The 20509-nt window shown below is 45.6% G+C and overlaps 1 protein-coding gene across 2 annotated transcripts in view; it reads right to left on the bottom strand.

Annotated features, from left to right (window-relative positions):
• LOC309518977 (kinesin-like protein KIF19) overlaps window positions 1–19308 on the bottom strand; it is a 35367-nt gene extending 16059 nt beyond the window's left edge. For both annotated transcript variants that reach the window (XM_082199655.1, XM_082199654.1), the window contains exons 1-10: window positions 19072–19308; window positions 15793–15873; window positions 11886–11996; window positions 9660–9747; window positions 8625–8761; window positions 7557–7682; window positions 6846–7040; window positions 5743–5895; window positions 3892–4014; window positions 603–771 (exon numbers count right to left, since the gene is read on the bottom strand). In XM_082199655.1, coding sequence (XP_082055781.1) covers window positions 603–771; window positions 3892–4014; window positions 5743–5895; window positions 6846–7040; window positions 7557–7682; window positions 8625–8761; window positions 9660–9747; window positions 11886–11996; window positions 15793–15873; window positions 19072–19197 — 1309 coding nt within the window. In that variant the 5' untranslated portion in view covers window positions 19198–19308. The remainder of the gene's footprint in view (window positions 1–602; window positions 772–3891; window positions 4015–5742; window positions 5896–6845; window positions 7041–7556; window positions 7683–8624; window positions 8762–9659; window positions 9748–11885; window positions 11997–15792; window positions 15874–19071) is intronic.
• Window positions 19309–20509: the final 1201 nt, after the last annotated feature.

Below are 20509 nucleotides of genomic sequence, written 5' to 3'. Positions count from 1 at the left end.
GTCCACACAAATAGAAGTTATAAATATTGCAGCTGTTATATAAGGGATTATTATGATGACTGGAATGTAACTGAAATCATGAAGATTTTGGAACACAGAAATAAAGAAAATAATCAAACCATCAATTCTAGCATGTAGGGGCCCCACCTTATCTAAATTATATAATTTGGTATTTGAATGATTGATGTTATTGATTGCATTATAAATTGGTATTGTTATAATGAGGCTATTATTGGATTGTAATTGAAAATTAATAAAATTATTGTCACAAAATGCTGGTCATTGAACATGACAATAAATGTTTGGTTTGGTTTGATCACTGGCCACATGGTCTAGGGATGTCGGGAGTTGGAATCCGACAACAATCTGTAAGACCAGTGAGAGAGCCAAGGGTGTGAGGGAACTTGCCACAACCCATCCATGTTGGACGTACAACTCTCATCATTCCTGACCACTGCGGCCTGGTACTGATGGGAGGTGTAGTCTGATAACATCTGGAGTGCCACAGTTTTCTCCACCGCAGGCTTAGGGTACCATTCTGGGCATCCTAGAAGCAAGCCCTACTGGACGGAGCAAGACCGTGAAGAGGACAACCCAACCACCTCCATCTCCTCTGCCTTGGACATCTTTGACCGCAGGACTGAGAAGGCGCTTTTCCCTCTCTTGATTTTCCAGCTTCGCCTTCAAGCATTCGATCTGCCGGCGCAGGTCCGAAATGATGCTGGTGTATTGCGCAATGTGGTATGAGACGTTGAGGAGGTTGCGCTTCACCTGCCGGGGCAGAGAACACCTGGTGATGCATCCAGTTTTAATAACAACAACAACAATTTATTATTTGTACCCCACCCATCTGGCTGGGTTTCCCTAGCCACTTTGGATGGCTTCCAACAAGGATTAAAAATACATTAAAATGTCACACATTAAAAACTTCCCTGAACAGGACTGCCTTCAGAGGTCTTCTAAATGTCAGATAGTTGTTTATCTTTTTGACATCTGATGGGAGGGTGTTCCACAGGGCGGGCGCCACTACCAAGAAGGCCCTCTGCCTGGTTCCCTGTAGCTTTGCTTCTCGCAGTGAGGGAACCACCAGAAGGCCCTCAGAGCTGGACCTCGGTGAACGATGGGGGTGGAGACGCTCCTTCAGGTCTACTGGGCCAAGGCCGTTTAGGGCTTTACAGGTCAACACCAACACTTTGACTTTGACTTGTGCTCGGAAACGTACTGGGAGCCAAAATACTACCTGATGCAAACAGCAGCTGCAGATGAAGAGTTATCACTTCTACTGAAAATCAAGTACAGTTGTACCTCTGGTTGACAATGTGTTCTGGGAGTCCATTCGACTTCTGATTGGCTGCAGGAGCTACTTGCAGCCAATCGGAAGCTGCGTCGGACATTCAGCTTCCAAAAATCATTCGGAAACCAGAACACTCACTTCTGGGTTTCAATCGTTCAGGAGCCAAAACATTCGGCAACTAAGCTGTTTGACAACCAGGTACGACTCTATTGGTAAGAGCATAAGAAGGGTGGTGCTGGAATAAATTTTAAAAAACGACTCAGGGTGAATCAATAAGGGAGTTTAATGCAGATTTGAGGCTGAATTATATATATATATATATATATATGCTTTCGTAGATTTTCACGGGTACAGGAATGCAGGTTTTGGTGTCTTCGGGTGTCTTCCCGTGTAAGAGTCGGGGTGTCTGTGCGACGTTTCGACGAGGTCTCACTCGTCATCTTCAGGCTGGTGCTTTCGGCCAGTAACAAGAAGCCGAAAGCACCAGCCTGAAGATGACGAGTGAGACCTCGTCGAAACGTCGCACAGACACCCCGACTCTTACACGGGAAGACACCCGAAGACACCAAAACCTGCATATATATATATATATATATATATATATATATATATATATATATTGTCCACCCTTCACCCGAAGATCCCAGCGCAGGTTACAGCATAAACACACCAATATTAAAAACAACTTACAACCTAAAAATAAGGTGGGTCTTACACCTTACATACACCTCAAGTGTCAAAAGCCAGGGTAAACAGCTATGCCTTCAGCGTTCTCTGAAACCTGCAGAATGCAGGTGCTGACACAGAGAAGGCCCTGCCCTCTCAAGCCTCTGAGGGCAGAGGAACTTCCAAGAAGGCGCCCTCTGACAATCTCAGCAGCTGAAAGGGTCTTGGTCTCTGTTAGGACATGATTTGCTATGTCATGGCAAGATCACTCTTATCAGGGCCAACCCTACCATTAGACAGGGTCCTGCAGCCGCCTCAGACACCGGGGAGCAGGTTGTGGGAGCAACATGTTGGGAGATATTGTTGCCACGTAGCCTGCCCTGCACACACGCACCCAAATTATCCTACTGTGGAGGCAATAAGATTCTTCTGCCAGTCTGGTCTGCTTTCCACACCACACATTGAAAAGCATTAGGACACCACTGTCAATTGGCTAGCCCCAGAGGATCCTGGGGTGTGTAGTTTGCTAAGGGAGCTGAGAAATGTTAGGAGGCCTCTATTCCCCTCACAGCACTATAGTTCCTAAGGTGGTTTAACTGTGAATCTGTTTTCACAGGGAACTTTGGGAATTGCATCTCTGTTAGGGGGAATAGAAGAGTCTCCTGGCAACTCTCTGTAGAAGAAGAGTTTGGATTTGATATCCCGCCTTTCACTCTCTTTTAAGGAGTCTCAAAGCGGCTCACATTCTCCTTTCCCTTCCTCCCTTCCCTTCCCAAACACTCTGTGAGGTGAGTGGGGCTGAGAGACCAGAGAAGTGTGACTGGCCCAAGGTCACCCAGCAGCTACAGGTGGAGGAGCGGAGACGCGAACCCGGTTCCCCAGATTACGAGACTACCGCTCTTAACCACTACACCACACTGGCTCAACAGTACCTTCAACAAACTACAGCTCTCTGAATTCTTTGGGAGAAGCCATGACTATTGAAAGAGGCACCATAGTGCTTTAAGTATATGGTGGAAGGTAGAAGCCTCAGGGGGTAAATGGAATTGGACTGGCCTTAATTCTTGCATTTCGGTTTTAGTTAGCAAAACCTGTCCAGAGCTCCGTCTTTTTACAGGAGATAAAGGTAAAGGGACCCCTGACCATTAGGTCCAGTCGTGACCGACTCTGGGGTTGCGGCGCTCATCTCGCTTTATTGGCTGAGGGAGCCGGCATACAGCTTCCGGGTCATGTGGCCAGCATGACTAAGCTGCTTCTGGCGAATCAGAGCAGCGCATGAAAACACCCTTTACCTTCCCGTCGGAGCGGTACCTATTTGCACTTTGATGTGTTTTTGAACTGCTAAGTTGGCAGGAGCAGGGGCCGAGCAATGGGAGCTCACCCCGTCGCGGGGATTCGAACCGCCGACCTTCTGATCGGCAAGTCCTAGGCTCTGTGGTTTAACCCACAGCGCCACCTGCATCCCTTTTACAGGAGATAACACAGCTCAAACCCCATATAAGTTGCCTTTTGTAGCAGCCAAGAATTTAGGAGTTGCTTCTTTGACAAACTGGTACTATAAAAGTATGGCAAATAGCACTTGTGGAAAAACCAATAAAATCAACACGAGGTTTGAAGAACAGACTCTTTTCCAGCTGATTGGTAAAGCTTTATTATGTACATAGCTGAAAAGGAAAACAGAGGACTCCCCTCACATTTGTAAAACCTTTTGGGCACCATAAATTGTATACTGCCTTCTATACAAATGATTGTCTGGAATAGGCGCTAATCATGTCGTTTGGATGTAATTTTGGATGTGTTGCCGACACTCTTATCTTCTGGGCGAAGGTGGGGCATTTTATTTTGTGTGCGCATGGCGTTGCAATGTGTTGTAAGAATCTGATAATCAATAAATTGTTTTTAAAAGCAGGAAGCAGAACAGAGTGCCTTACCCTAGTTTTGATGTTTTTTGCTCGATAGGCGTAGATCAAGGTGGTCCGAGATTCTTCAAAGGAGGTGCTGGCGGGGCTGATGTGAGCAATCATCACCGTTCTGCTGTTACCTCCCAGCGAGTCCTACATGGGTGACATTTCCATTTATAGCTGGCTAGTAATGGCTGGCCAAGCTCAGCCCTCTGAAAGCAGTGCTGTTAAAGACTCTCATATATAAGCAATAATCTGCTACATTCCTGAAGTATTCCTGGTATGCCTTGCGGAGGACCTCAGGGTCCACAAATGACAACATTTTGGAGGTCCCAGGTCGCAAGGTGGTTAGATTGGTCTCAACTAGGGCCAGGGCCTTTTCAGTACTGGCCCCGACTTCGTGGAAAGCTCTGTCACAAGAGACTAGGGATCTGCGGGACTTGTGAGATGCCTCCGTCGCCTGGATTCATTATGCCAATGGCTCTCAAAGGGTGTGGCAGGAGAGGATGGAGACTGTGGTGGGGAGATTCAAGGACAATCAAAGAAACATTTAAGTGCAGTACAGTATCCAATTTTTTTTTGTTATTTGCGGAATACTCAAAGATATTCAATACAGTGGTGCCCCGCAAGACGAATGCCTCGCAAGACGGAAAACTCGCTAGACGAAAGGGTTTTCCGTTTTTGAGCTGCTTCGCAAGACAAATTTCCCTATGGGCTTGCTTCGCAAGACGAAAACGTCTTGCAAGTTTGTTTCCTTTTTCTTAACACCGTTAATACAGATGCGATTTGACTTCGAGGAGCAACTCATAGAAAGTAGTGTACATAGTAGCCTTTTTTGAGGTTTTTAAAGACTTTGGTGATTTTTGAAGCTTTTCCAAAATTTCTTTTGCAGCCATTTGGTAAGTTAAGCTTTTAAAGCTTTTTTTGGGGGGGGTGGATTTTGGGTTGGGGTGTTTGGAATTCAAGGACTTGGTGTTGGGAAGGGGTTTGCAAGAATCTGGAAGCTTGTTTTTTTTCCCTGCATTTTTATGATTTTCTGTGACCATTAGGCCACTCTGCTGTTTTTTTAAAAAAATTCTGGATTTGAATTTCTGTGTGCTGGGTGGCTGGGGGAACAGTTGGGGAGGGGTTTGCAAGAATCTGGAAGCTTGTGGTGTTTTTTCCTCTGCATTTTTATGATTTTCTGTAACCATTGGGCAACTCTGCTGTTTTTTAAAAAAATTCTGGGTTTGAATTTTGAAATGCTCTTTACAGTATGTGTCACTTTAAAGAGCACTTAATAAACTCTTGTACCAAATTTGGCTTTGTTTGGACTTTTTTTGACCATAGGAACGCATTAATTGATTTTCAATGCATTCCTATGGGAAACCGTGCTTCACAAGACGAAAAATTCACTAGACGAAAAAATTCGCGGAACGAATTAATTTCGTCTTGCGAGGCACCACTGTATATCTTTTCTGACAAATATGAAACATCGGGAAAGAGAAAAGCTTATTTGTGTTGATGAGGAGATCAGACTTTGTTTGTCTCAAATCAGACCTAACATAAATGAGATCACACAGCCAAAGCAAGCTCTCCTTGAGCCTGTACACATACTTCAGGTACCTATGTAACAGGCTTGTTTATAATTATATTTGGGGAATGATTCATGTTCTTATGCAGCTGCATTGTTTTATACTTTCTAGATGTCCCCTAACCATGTTATAAAGTAGTTGTGATCTTTGTTCTAAATCGAGCACTGCTAAGAGTTGCTTTTCGTTCTCCAATGTATTTTTTACCAATAGAAAATTCAGCGTGGGGCAAGCAGATTTTTGTTCCAAAAACCTGGCCCAGAGAAAAAAGTTTGAGAACAGACTTTCTAATTCCCCAAAGCAGCAGTACCTTCAGCAATCGGGTGAGTTTGCTGTCTCGGAAGTTGACGTACTGGTTCCGACTGGCCCCCTTTTCACTCAGCGCATTGATGCAGTTTCCCAAGGCGAGCAGCGACCGATTGATATGGGCCCCCTCCTTCATTCGCTTGCCCCGGTTCTGCGTCTGTGAAGGATGCAGCGGGTCAATTGTTTTCGATGGGGAAAAGAAGGGATTTTCAGATAACTCAGCCAGCAGAGCATAAGACTCTTAATCTCAGGGTAGTGAGTTCGAGCCCCAGCTTTCAGGGGGTCAGACTAGATGAGCCTCGGGGCCCCTTCTGACCCTATATTTCAATGACTTCTAGGCCAGAAGCAGAGTCATTGCAGTTGGGAGGTGAACAGATTGGGGGGGTGGGGGTAGGGGTGTGGGAGGTTGAAATAAGAAATTTAAGGTCTTATATAGGTATATAATAAATGTTCATAAATGTACCAAACAAACACGTACATAAATATATGAACCACATTTCTGAAGCAGCACAGGAAAACAGCCCGGAAACCATTTTGACTCCCAAACTGACCAAATGATTTCTCTGCAAGGTCAAGGAAAATGGAAAAGCCTCCCCATTGTCTTTTCCTTCACAAATCCTGTCTTAAGGGTATGTCTGTGTATGAATAGGGTGTGAGGCTGTGACCTGGCTCAGGAACTAAGTATTTATCATTACAAAAGACTGGCCAGGCTCCCCAGGGTATCCAATCAAGTAAGCATTAACAGGTAACCTGCCAAAGAGGAGGTGAACAATGCACTCAGATTTCTGTTGTAGACCCCTCCTTTCTGTGATGTAGGTATGATGTTTCTGGGGGGTGGTCTTGGACTCCAGGGCTGGCAATTTAAAATGTCTATATAAGGGCGGGCACACCTGGGTTCTGGGTCCTCCTCCTTCTCCTGCGTGTGAAGGGGGCACCCTGTTGCAACAGTTCAACAAAGATCAGGCTTACAAGCTGCTTTGCTTCTCAATATTCTCTGGTTGGCCTCCAACCGATGGAGAACCTGCAAAGGGCTCTTGTGTCCCCCATAAGGGAATAAGGGCAGGTTTTTGTTTATTACAAGGTAGAGGAGGGAATAGTCAAGGTCACCTGGGCTGCTCTCTCCGACCCGGCCAGGTCCACCATGAAAAGCCTTCCCACCCTCACTTCCTCGTTGATGTCCTTCACCCGACTCGTCTGCTTCACCAGCACTTGCAGGACCGCGTGGGAACGCGAAGAGGTCTTGTTCGCTGCCGTAGGCTCCTGAGTCCGTTCCTTGTTCCCTTTCATCAACAGCTGCATGATCTAGCAAAAGCCATACGAGTGGGGAGACAGAGGGCTAGGATCAGCCGTGGATCAGGTCAGGAACTTGTGCGACCATGTTTCTGTGCACATGGCGTTGCAATGTGTTGTAAGAAAGGGGGGGCGTAGTTCTTAGGAGATTCCTATTCCACCACCCACCCTGGGCTACAATTCCCAGAATTCCCTGTGGAGAGGGATTGATTGTTCAGTGTAGTGTAGTGATTCAGAGCAGTGGACTCGTAATCTGGTGAACCGGGTTCGATTCCCCGCTCCTCCACATGCAGCTGCTGGGTGACCTTGGGCTAGTCACACTTCTCTGAAGTCTCTCAGGCCCACTCACCTCACAGAGTGTTTGTTGTGGGGGAGGAAGGGAAAGGAGATTGTGAGCCGCTTTGAGACTCCTTAGGGTAGGGATAAAGCGGGATATCAAATCCAAACTATCCTTCTTCTTCTTCAGTCACTCTGCGAATTGTAGCTCTAGCATTCTTCCCTCCCACACTGAAGGCCAGTCCAGTTTACCTCCTGTGCATTAGTGGTGGAGACTTCCGTTATCCCTGCAATCTGAATGCTCCCCTTGGAGTCCTCTCTCAGCTCGAGAAATCCCGAAGATGGGTTCAGAAGGTCTCGGATGACTTCGTTATAAATCTTCGAAAAGGGAAAGGAAGAGCAACAAGGGAGAGAGATGGGTTTAGGGCAGAGAGAACGGTTCCAACGGTCCGCCTGCCCAGGCAGGGAGTCTCTCCAGTCCTGTAGCCTTGGGGGCTCACTGCACGAGGCAGCTGAGGGTCCCCAGTTATAGCATAGGTGGGCAGCTCCTGACACCCAGGAGCCACAGGGGTGACCTGCAATGTGTCCCTGGTGGTGTCACTGAGAAGGGATGGAGGCCATTTGGATTTTCCATTCATAAGTGATGCCACTTAGAACATAGGAAGCTTATACTGAGTCAGTATACTGACTCATCTATCTCAGTACAGTCATACCTCAGGTTGCAAACGTGATCTGTGCAGGAGGTATGTTCACAACCTGCAGCGGTGCATCTCCGCACGCATGTGCGTGACATGATTCGGCGCTTCTGCGCACGTGCGTGATGTGATTTGGCAATTCTGCGCATGCGCATGACATCATTTTGCGCTTCTGCACATGCACGAGCGCCGAAGCCTGGAAGTAACCCATTCTGGTACTTCCAGGTTTGGCGCGGTCCGCAACCCACAGCGTTCGCAACCCGAGGTATGACTGTATTGTCTATGCCAGGCTTCCTCAACCTCAGCCCTCCAGATGTTTTTGGCCTACAACTCCCATGATCCCTAGCTAGCAGGACCAGTGGTCAGGGATGATGGGAATTGTAGTCTCAAAACATCTGGAGGGCCAAGTTGGAGGAAGCCTGGTCTACACTGACTGGTAGCCTTTCTCCTAGATTTCATGCAGGAGTCTCTTGAGATGCTGGGGGTGGAACCTGGGGCCTTCTGCAATTGGGGCAGATGAGCCACAGCCCCTCATTTGCCAGCAGGTGTCTCCACCCTGAGAAGTCACTTTGAGCCCCTTCTGCCTCAGATCCACCTCTGATGGCTCACAGCCCAGCCATCTCACCTCCAGGTAGGACATGCAGACGGAATAATCCATATCCCCACTGGTGGCTTCTATAGCTCTGAAGAGGTCGTTGAGGGTGCGGATATAAATGCCGGGTTCAGAATCCGTCCCCAGCATAGTGTAGGTTTTCCCAGCACCTGGTTGAAAACACGGGGGGGGGGTGTAAGAAAGTCAAACATTTTGGAAATGACTCTGATTCCCAACTTGCAACTCTTTGATGCAGCCCACAAACTGAAAGGCTCAATCCACTCCCAATCCATTCCTCAAAACGAGTCCCTAACATTTTTTTTTTAAAAAAAATATTTTATTAAATTTCAAGAAAAAGGAAAAATTTCCACATATACCTAATTTTTATTTATTTATTTTTTTGTCGACTTCCCACCTCGTCTTCCTTGGTGATTTTGTTTGCTGCCCTTTTGCTGCACCCTGACATAACAGTATTACAGTAGAGAGGCTCCTTGGTTCTCAGATGCCTTGGTACTCAAACAACTTGGAACCCAAACACTGCAAACCCGGAAGTACGGTAAGTATTCTGGTTTGCGAACTTTTTTCGGAAGCCAAACATGCTCAGTTTTGAGTGTTACACTTCTGATTTGAGTGCCACACTCCGGCTTGAGTGTTTTTAACCACGTACCTTCTTCTTGTTCTCATTTGTGCTGCTAACAGTATATCAGGGTTGTTGCCTTTTATGAAATATCATCATTTTTAATATTTCAAATATTCTTTCCACCTGAGCACAATTTACGACAGTCATTGTTTTCTTATCGTTTCCATTTTTCTGCATAGTCTGGGGCTCTTCTGTGCTCTTGTTCTAAATCAGCTGTTTGGTTAGTTCTTAGATTTTCTTTCCAGTTGAGAGGCTTTCTGTATTAATTCTCCTCTCAAACCTCCTTTAGACTCTTCCCATATAACAGCTGGATCTTATCCAGGGTTATGACTAAATGGGGGATGGAAGAATACCTTGCAATCTTTTAGCCATTGCCCAACCATGCCCACCTCTGACACCAGCACCGTGCATCTCACCCTCCACTTTACCTGTGGGGCCATATGCAAAAATGGTAGTGTTGTAGCCAGAAATGACTCCTTCGACGAGATTTTTTATTGTGGACAGGTACACCTCCTCCTAGGAACAATAAGGAGCAGCAGATCAAGCTTTCAGATCGAGCTTAATGCAGAGGAGGGGAATCTGTGGATCTTCAGGTGATGATGGACTCCAACTCCCATCATTCTGTGTGCTGGGAACTGGAGTCCAGTAACACCTGAATACCAAGTGGGTTGCAAGAATACGGTCAGGTGTGCGTGCAGGAGCCAGGCCCTGTGACCAGGACTGGGGCCTTCCTAAGTTTGTGAGGTGAGGCCGATTGGTAACTCACAGCACCTGGTGGCAAGAGCTGGGAAGGGATATAAGAGAAGGGATCTAAAGTCAGCATTTCCCTTCAGCTCTTTGCCACAGCAACACATTCCCTGCCTTGTTGCATTTGGTTCCTGGATTCCTTGCTCCTTGCACCCTTGACTCATGACTCCTTGCTTCTTAATCCTTGGAGCCTTGCCTTCGTGACTCATTGCATCCTGACCCTCAGACCCTTGGCTTCCCAACTCCTGGCTTCTGGACTCCCATTCCTGCTCCCACCCCGCCATCTTGCCCCCGGTCCCGACGTCCCCTGCCGGGACTTTGATCGCCCATGAACCGGACCATGCTAAATATTTTGACACAGAACCTGCAGGCCACACACTGCCTTGTCATGCAGGTAAGGAGCAAGGCCAAAATTTGGCACCTGCCCGCCTTGCAGCCCTCTCACTGTCTTCCCAAGGCACTGGGCTTTGGGAAGAAGGCTCAAGGCTCTGGCAAGGTCCTAGAGGCCTCCCACCTCCTTCCCAAAGCTAGGAAAGTGCTAACTAAGGTTTGGGAAGATGGGAGGAAGATTCTAGGACCCTGCCAGAGCCCTCACACCTGCTCCCCAAAGCCCTAGGAAGGAGCGGGGGATACGAAATTATACAACCTGGCCTAACAGGGCAAGCTTCAGATCAACACATACATCTGTAGAACAAACCTGTAGAACGAACAAGCAAGGAAAATATGACCTCATTCATTCCCCAAGGAGACCTCCAGCTCTCAACTCTGCTTCAGGCTTAGAATTTGGTAATGCCATCCCCAGTGAGTTAGACAGAAGAGTCAGGATGAATACAAACAGATCATGTCTTGCTAAGAGAAACTGCTCAGAGCAAATGTGCAAGGGAGATGGAGGTAGAGAGATCCTTCCCCACAAATATCTCTCTGTTTCAAAATTAGAATTCAGAAAGCTATTTCACAGAAACACAGAATTGCAGAGTTGAGGGTATTTTAGTCCAACTTCCTGCAATGCTTCTAACACGTTTGTTTGTTTGCTTGCTTGCTTGCTTGCTTGCTTGTGTATTGTTTCATAAAATTTATGCACTGCTTGGTTGTGTGGGGGGGACGGACAACAACCCTCAGGTTCATTCACAAAAAGTTAAAACAATAACATCAAGCAAAAAAGACCAAAATATTATAAAACATACAAAAAGTTTAAAGCAGGTTAAAATTCACCTCAGCATTTTTAATGCTTTGGCTTGGCTTGTCTAAACAAGAATGTTTTTTATCAGGCACCAAAAACAAATGCAGTGAAGGAACCTGCAGGAAGTTCCAAAGTGTAGCTGCTGAAGCAGCACAGATTTGTTTTAGATCAATAGACACAGTGCAGGATTACGCAGCAGGCAGACCAGGCACGTGCTCAGGCCACCAGCGAAACAGGGACACACATGCACAAAGGTTTTTTTATTATTATTAAAAATAAGTGGGCAATTTATATTTCAAATGAAAGCATCAATGGAGTCATCTTAGGAAGGATCAGAAGTTTGTTAGATTTCCTAACACTGCTCCCCAACTTCTCTGTTCCCTTTCTATTACTTATACCCGTTTAAACCGGGGGGTGGGGGGTGGTTCCCACTACTGTAGATTGGATTCCTGTCATGTGTTGCACATCACATATGTGCATGTATGTTTCAGCACACATGTAAGTTTTGTGCCATTTCCAAAAACAAAATTTCATTTGACGGTTTGGCATTTTGCTTTGAATTACATATGGCCCCTGCCCCCCATAATTATTTCAGTGCTCTAGGCCTCTAAAGCTCTTAATCAGATTTTATACCTTGCCCTTTGCCTTCGGTGACAGAACACCTTTGTCCCGGCCCTGCCTATGGCATCCAGGTTGCTTAAGAGATGGATGGGAAATCTAATTTTACCTGGGTTGCCCTGTGGCAAAACACCATGTCAAAGATGAATGCCTTCTCCCGCGACCTGTTAGCTCGCAAAACGTCATCTGGGTCTTCCATTGGATCCATCAAAACCACCATCTGTTATGGAGAAATGGATTCACACCTTTAGTTTGGGCAAGTATAGTGATGGTGCCAGTTTAGAGCCGAACCAGCTGTTAACTCCAAGCACTGAATCTGGTGCTCCCAGGATAGGGCTGGACACAGGCTAAGTCTCCAGTGTAGAACCATCCCCTTTTGTTGCCATATGCCTATTAATGTTTATGAAAAGCCGTCTTCACCAATCTAGGTAGGAGGTGCTATCCAAAACTTATCAAGGACATCAAGTTAGTGAAGACTGGCAAAAAGCAATAGCTTGCCCGAACAGTCACAGCCATTTACCACATTTCCAGTTTAAGTGCCTAATACCCGGTGGCGCTGTGGATTAAACCACATAGCCTAGGACTTGCCAATCAGAAGGTCGGCAGTTCGAATCCCCATGACGGGGTGAGCTCCCGTTGCTCCGTCCCTGCTACTGCCAACCTAGCAGTTCAAAAGCACATCAAAGTGCAAGTAGACGGCGTTTCCATGCGCTGCTCTGGTTCGCCAGAAGCGGCTTAGTCATGCTGGCCACATGACCCGGAAGCTGTACGCCGGCTCCCTCAGCCAATAAAGTGAGATGAGCGCTGCAACCCCAGAGTCGGCCACGACTGGACCTAATTGTCAGGGGTCCCTTGGGTGGAATTAGTAGCTTGGTACTGGGTTCAAAATGTTTCCATGAAGAAGTATGCATTGTGAACCCCAAAGAGGTAATTTTTGCATATTACTCCCCTTTAGAATGGACACCTTGTCCTAAAGAGGTAAGAAATGGTTGCAAAATCTCAAAAGCTGGAGCACTGCTTAGAAGAATTGGGGTGCAGGACCATGACACAAATGCGCATAAAAATTGCACATGCTAATTTATATAGCTGCACATTTAGTCAGCTTTCAAGGGGGTGGAACACACAGGCTCCTTGTCAGGGCTTACTCTTAGCTATTGGGTACTGTTGAAAACAAAGTAAAAAAGGGGGGGTTTTGGGGGAGGTCAAGAGATGAAGGCCTGATGTAAAAAATCCTTCAAAGAACCCTATCTCAGTGTCTTCATAATGCAATGTGTGAAGGATTAAATGCTTTAAGCAACGGTGCTTGGAATTATAATACTACAAGCAACCCCATTCTCAGGGATTCAGTTTCCTTTGAATGAAGGTCACAGGAGACTGCAGTGCCTTTAGGATATATGGTTTTATTTACACATATATACAACCTGAGCATAGGATGGAGAGGGGCTCACAGCATTAACACTCCCCATCATCACCTCCCCATTAAGTTTCCAGGTAATTCCAGGACAGAGCAAACATGTCTTTGTCTCTCCAGCTTTTAGCCAGCTCACTCAGACAGCGACCCCAACTTGGGCTATTGTTCTTCACTTTAGGGCGATGTGGCATCCAGCCAGGTAAGAAAAGGCCCACACATTTGTCTCTGTGGCAAGCTTTTTAGACATGTAACTCACAGGCCAGCCAAAACCATTCCATTTACAAAGGAACTGGTTTGGTGTGTTTCCTGTTATGGGTTCTGTCACACATACAGAGGACCACAGGTGTGGAAGGGACACATAATATCATCCAGACTGACCCCCGCTTCCCAGATTCTTAATAATTCAGTTAGGGACCTCCTAACAACTTTCCACACACCCTTTACAAATGGCCTCGGTACAGTATACCTGAAGGAGCGACTCCACCCCCATCGTTCTGCCCGGACCCTGAGGTCCAGCGCCGAGGGCCTTCTGGCGGGTCCCTCGCTGCAAGAAGTAAGGTTACAGGGAACCAGACAGAGGGCCTTCTCGGTAGTGGCACCCACCCTGTGGAACGCCCTCCCACCAGATGTCAAGGAAATAAGCAACTATCTGACTTTTAGAAGACATCTAAAGGCAGCCCTGTTCAGGGAAGTTTTAATGTATGATGTCTTTTCATGTTTTTAATATTCTGTTGTGAGCCGCTCAGAGTAGCTGGGGAAACTCAGTCAGATGGGTGGGGTATAAATAAAATTAATAATAATAATAATAATAATTTTCAGGATTCTTTGGAGGGAGCCATGACTCTTGACGTCTTTAAAATGCATGGCGTTGGTTCCATGCATAGTTGAAAATAGAAGTTTGATTTCTTAAATGGAAAGTTAAAGATCAGGCCTCGTTTCTCTGGATTCTTCTGGGAGTAAATCTTCCCCACTTGTACGCTGAAGGAAAAATATATTCCTTTCTCTCCGCTGAAAAAACATCAGGAGCAGCCACATTCAGCCTCAAGGGACTGCTTCACGGAACCATTTGCCCCAATGCTCCAGAGAAAGTTTGGCAGCAACTTGGATAAATGCACAATTAGGGAATTGTTTGCAATAGATTAGAAACTATATGCCCTTCTAAAACAGAAACAAATTAGAGCACAGATGCCAAGCAGCGATGAAAACATGGGAAGAAGCAAGACAGCAGCCACCAAATTATTTCTTGATTTCATTTAGATCCCACTTTTTCTCCAAAGAGCCAAGATGGCATACATGGTTTGCCCACTCCTCATTTAATCCCCAAAACAACCCTGAGGGAGATTAGGCTGTGAGGCAGCGACTAGCCCTAAGTCATGGCTGAGTGGGGGATTTGAACTCCCACATCCTAGTCCAACACTCTTAACTAGTACACCACACTGGCTCTGAATATCAGTACTGTGTTAGGATGTTGGTCTTGTCGCTAATCCTTTGCACAGTTAACAGCTCAATGGACACCAGTGGGTAGAAGAGGTTTCTTCAATGGTTTTTGGTGGCTGGTGGCAACTAGCAGCAATGCATGCCCGCTAGTCTTAGTGCGGACTGAAATCAGTGTTCTGCACCTAGAACGTAGCCAATGAAAGAGACAAAAGTATGAATGTTTGCATGTGTGTGCAAGGTTCAAGGGGAGAGACCAATAGTGTTTGAAAGACTGACTGAATTTTCATTAGTTCCTCCAAAATTAATTTAACAGACATAACAGGAACACCGTTGTTTCAATGGACTCTGGAACAACCACTCCCTGGATTTTGTACCATCTGGGACTTAGCTGGTGTTGATTTTGCAGCTGATGATGATCATTTATTGCTAATGATTCATCTTTGACTTCAGGCTGCTTTTATTGTATCTTTTAATATTGTATTTTGCATTGTGTATTCTGGGTTGTGAGTTACCTTGTGTTGCTATCTTGGAAGAAGAGCAGGGTGGAGAAAGGATGCAATAACTAATAAACGGAGGAACACACATACACACATAACATGACTTTACTGGAGGCATATGAATTCCTGCATATGAAATTCTGCAACCAGAAAATTGCAATCTGGGTTTGCAAATATGCATGCATTTTGCTCGGTTTTTCTAAATGTGATGTTCTTAAAAGAGAGCGTTGTGGTTAGTGTTGGACTGGGACTGGGGAGGGCCAGGTTCAAATCTCAACTCAATTAAGAAGCTGCCTTTGAGTCCTTGGGCCAGTCACTTCTGCTTAGCTTTACCTACTTCTCTGGGTAAAAAAATTGGAGGGGAGGGTGGCTGTGTATGTTGCCCTGATCTTCTTGGATAAAGAGTGGGATACAAATTTAATATGCAAAATATTCTTCCCAGCCCGACCTGGAGATGCCAGGGATTGGATCTGGGGCTATTTAATAACATAAGAGTCAGGTTGGTGGATCAGGCCAAAGACCCATCTAGTACATACGACATTCTGTTTCCATTGGCGTTCCAAACAGGGGGCATTTTCATCTCTATTTGGAGATGTCATGCCAAACGGGCGCTTTGCCACTGGGCTATGGTTCCTCCCATCCAACCCGCAGCTACCTGCCCATCCTCTCACCTGGTCACCTAATCTGTGAGCTATAATGTTTGCTCCTTCCTCCACCTCAGCTGCGTTGATGGGACGGATCCGGAGAGCTACCTGCAGGCAGAAACAAGAATTCGGTTTCCTGTAACACACGAACTGTCAAGTTACTCAGGCTAGCAGACTAAGTAAAAGGAAACCCAAAATTTGAGGACTTTGCACCACCACCATCATCATCATATTATTATTATTAACTAACTGATTAAATTTATACATCACCCTTCATCCAAAGATCTCGGGGCAGTTCACAAGATAAAAATGCAGGATAAAAAACACAAATAGAGCAAAAAACCCAAATCAACTTCCCCTCCCACAATCACATTTAAAAGGCCATGGAAGCTTAATCAGCCAAAGGCCTGGTTGAAGAGAAACGTTTAACACATATGTAGTGTTAAAAGGCATTAGCCGTAAATACTTCTGCACAGTCCTGTTTACTTAGAAGTGGAGCTTGTGTGATTGAAAGCTTTCTTGTTGAAGAAAAAGAGAGATCATGCAACAAAGCAAACTAGTGTATCAGGGCAAAGACCAGAGTAGTAACTTTTCCCTTGACTTGTCAGCACGAAGGGGATTTAAATTGTATGGCACAGGATTCCATCATGTGAGCCCCTTTAAAGTGAAATGTTCACAGTCCAGACAGTATTACCACCTCTGTGAAGGTAAAATACTAAGGAAAACGGAGCAGGGAAATGAGTGTTTTTCAAAGTAAGGCGTTTTGAGCAATACAAATATCCAAACAATAACACGATGGCAAGCCACCCTTGTGCATATCTGGACTGTTTTGAGCACCACACTTTTAGGGTTGCCATACAGAATTTCCCACATGTCCGGGATTTAACTGGTGAAAATGGCGTATGGGGCGAAATATGGCAACCCTACGCACTTTCAATGGCATGCAGTACATTCAGTGACAGTTTTATGGTCTGCATCTTGCTCTTCTCTTCTTGCGCGATTTCCCCTTGTACTAATTTTGTGCTGGTGTAAATATGTGTGGTTGGTGGTGCCACATTTTGGAAAGAGAAACAGTCTGGATGTAGAGAGCGACTGTGCAAACCCACCCAAGTTTGTCTGAAGTCGCTAGAAATTCATCACTGCTACAGAGACTGGCCTCAACTTCACTTCTATGTTTGTCTCTCCCTTATTGGATCTAATAAATCTTTGCAAAATCCAGAGGGGTGAAAGGGAACAAAATGTGAAAAACAGTGGACATGTTCAGATCAGGGAACTGACTTTAGCTCTTAGCTGGATTGTCATCAAGTTGGGAATATGCCAGAGATTGGCCCTGGAGCTGCAAGCGCCGTTCCTACAGGGAACAGATCTATTTTCACAACAACAAGCCTTGATTAGCTGTTGCTTCATGAGAAGAGGCCTAGAGAGCTAGAATTTCTTTGAGGGCTGTTTACCCTGCTCCTTTGTGCAATACCCCAAACTGCCAGGCCATTCAGATGAAATGGCACATAACCAGGAAATCCTACTGCCTTTCGGATTTTTCTTTTTAATACCTCAGGCATCTAACAAATATTTTTGAATGATAGCCGAGTTTGATGGACTCTTTGAAGCAACCCCTCTCCCAGCAACGTAAGAAATTGCACTTTACAATGGATTTATTACTTAAATGTGTTTGCATGCACCTGCATATAATAAACACCAGATCACACATGTAATAATAATAATAATAATAATAATAATAATAATAATATCATCTTTATTGTCATTGCCCCCTTCGGGGACAACGAAATTACTTGACTGCTCCATAAAAACACTAATTAAACAATACAGTATAATACAGCAAGGGAGATTAGATGACTTTCAAAGTCTGGGCTTCCCATTCAGGGCCGAGATCGCTCTGGAGAAGAAGCTGTTCTTAAGACGGCTCGTTCTTGTCTTCATCGTCCTGTATCTCTGTCCCGACGGCAAGAGCTCGGAGAGACAGTGACCAGGATGCGATGGATCTTTTACTATGTCCAGTGCCTTCCTATGGCACCTTGTGGCATAAATCTGCTCTAAGGTGGAGAGTGGGCAGCTAACAATGCTCTCTGCTGCCTTAACAACCCTGCACAACCCCATCCTGTCCTGTGTAGTATTAACTACCCCTGGAATATGTAAAGCGGTGTGGTTGTATATGAGCATGAGGGAGAGTTTGAGGACAGGGCAGATCTCCCAATCCTATGAGCTCTAGAAGAGCTGTTGGTCAGTGGTAGAGAATCTTGGTATACCTGCAGATGATCCCAGGTCCAGTCCCTGGAATCACCAAGTGGGGCTAGGAATTTGCTTGAGTCCCTAGAGAGCTGCTGCCAGGCAGTGTAAGGAATACTGAGCAAGACTGACCAAGGCAGTTTCTTACAAGACCAAAACACCTGGAAAGAAACAGGCTGGAGAGAGCCAGTGTGGTGTATTAGTTAAGGATGTTGGATTAGGACTTAGGAAACCAGGGTTCAAATCCCCACTTGGGCACAAAACTCACCAGGCATGACTGTGGGTCAGTCACAGCCTCTCAGCTTAACGTACCTCACAGGGTTGTTGAGAAGATAAAATGGGGAGAAAGAGAACCATGTACTCCAGATGGAATATAAATGCAACAAATAGAAGTCTGCTCTCAAACCAATCGAAGATTTATCAATTCCCTCTCTTTCACCCAAAGAATTGTACATCACTTATTTACATACATTTAAAAAGCAGAGACATCACTTTGCCAACAAAGGTCCGTCTAGTTAAAGCTATGGTTTTCCCAGTAGTGATGTATGGAAGTGAGAGGTGGACCATAAAGAAGGCTGATCGCCGAATAATTGATGCTTTTGAATTATGGCGCTGGAGGAGGCTCTTGAGAGTCCCATGGACTGCAAGAAGATCCAACCTCTCCATTCTGAAGGAAATCAGCCCCGAGTGCTCACTGGAAGGACGGATCCTGAAGCTGAGGCTCCAGTACTTTGGCCACCTAATGAGAAGACTCTCTGGAAAAGACCCTGATGTTGGGAAAGATGGAGGGCACAAGAAGAAGGGGACGACAGAGGACGAGATGGTTGGACAGTGTTCTTGAAGCGACAAACATGAGTCTGACCAAACTGCGGGAGGCAGTGGAAGACAGGAGGGCCTGGCATGTTCTGGTCCATGGGGTAAGGAAGAGTCGGACACAACTAAATAACAAATTACATCTGACTCAGTACAAGGAAACTTCTTAAATTCCCATCTTTTTTTCTAAAAAGAGAGATCTAAAGGGGCCAACGAGTTGCAAAAGCTGCTGTTGCTGCCAAGACTCACCACCAACTGCTCCTCTGCCCTCAAATCCTTCATGGTAGCTGAGCTGGGGGTGTTTGTAGCAGTAGCAGAACCCCTGGCAACCCTCCTCTCTGCAGGGCTGGGCGATCTGGGTGATGAGATACCCATCGCGTCAACCAAAGAGACTCACTCAGAGCAACTCACAAAGGCAGTCGCTCTGCTGGCTTAGCACAGCTTAGGGCTGCCAGGTGAAAAAGCGACCATTTCCCCACGGGAAGCAGGTGGTGACATCAATGGAGTGGAGGGAGTAGAAACAGAAGGTGCACACAGCTGCCGGAGAGAGGAGCAGCAGCTGGCAGAGATTGCGATTCACAATTGCATTTCATTCTTCCATTTGAATTTAGGGCCATATACGTGGACCTATTTTTATCCTTGTCACAACCACCCTATGCAAAAAGGTTCAGTTAGAAGAATGTGACTTCATGGAACACTGTTTACATCAAAACGTGTCATTCCCCCCCAAATCCACTGGTGACAAATATGCTTAGTCAGAAGTCCTGAGCATATAAAACTGGTGCTCAGAAAGCAAAATGGGAAACTAAGGTTATTACTTCTCCCAAATCACATCATAGGAGTAAAATGGGGCCTTGAGTTCCTGCATGTTTTTGTCAAATTAGGCAGTTCATTTAGGAGGTGGCAATGTGTACCATTAAAAGCTACCAGATTTTGGGTGGGGTGGGGGAAAGAGATGACTTCGGGTCATCTCTTGCGTCATTTACAACCTTATTTCTTCCATGGAAATCAATCTTCCATAAAGCTATTCAAATGCTTATTAACAAACCTGCTTGGCATTGCTGCACTAGCGGATTTTTAATGTCTCTTGAGTAATCCCAATTTGTAAACAAAATGTGCTACTTTCTTTGGAGTGCAGATGAAGGAACGGCATGCTTTAATGTCACCCTGCTCCCTGAAATATATCTTGACGTAGACAAGTGCAGACACAGGAATGCTGCACTATCCATTTACCTTTCTCAAAATATGTGGATCAGTGCCAAGATTACTGCACTGTCACTAACTTCAAAGCTGTTCGTGCAGCAGAAAAAAGGAATTTTAAAACCATTAGCTATTATAATGCCACAATGCGTTTGATATATTGGAGGTCAACCACCTTTTAGTTTCCAATGGAAGATGCTCCTTTATGGATCAACTGCCCCCAAGAGTTCCTCTTTTCCATTTACTACTACAAGGCACTGTGCTCTGACCTGCTGGGAGCCTGTTCCTGCCTCTCTCTACCTGGCCCAGGATGGGGCCTGACAGGCTTCACAAGAACTGCTGCTGGGGTATTTTGGCAGTTTTGTCGTGAGTTTTTGCGGTTACTGATAATTTTTTGCATCTTTATTTTTATGTGGAAATAGTCCAGTTTGGTTATGTAATTTTTGATGCGTTTTATTTATTCTTATGACTACTTTGCTATGTTTGT

Source organism: Podarcis vaucheri, assembly GCF_965113315.1.
Source record: "Podarcis vaucheri genome assembly, chromosome: 14".
Taxonomy (NCBI): Eukaryota; Metazoa; Chordata; class Lepidosauria; order Squamata; family Lacertidae; genus Podarcis; species Podarcis vaucheri.
Note: the sequence above shows the minus strand (reverse complement) of the source record. Positions and strands in the feature narration are given on the sequence as shown.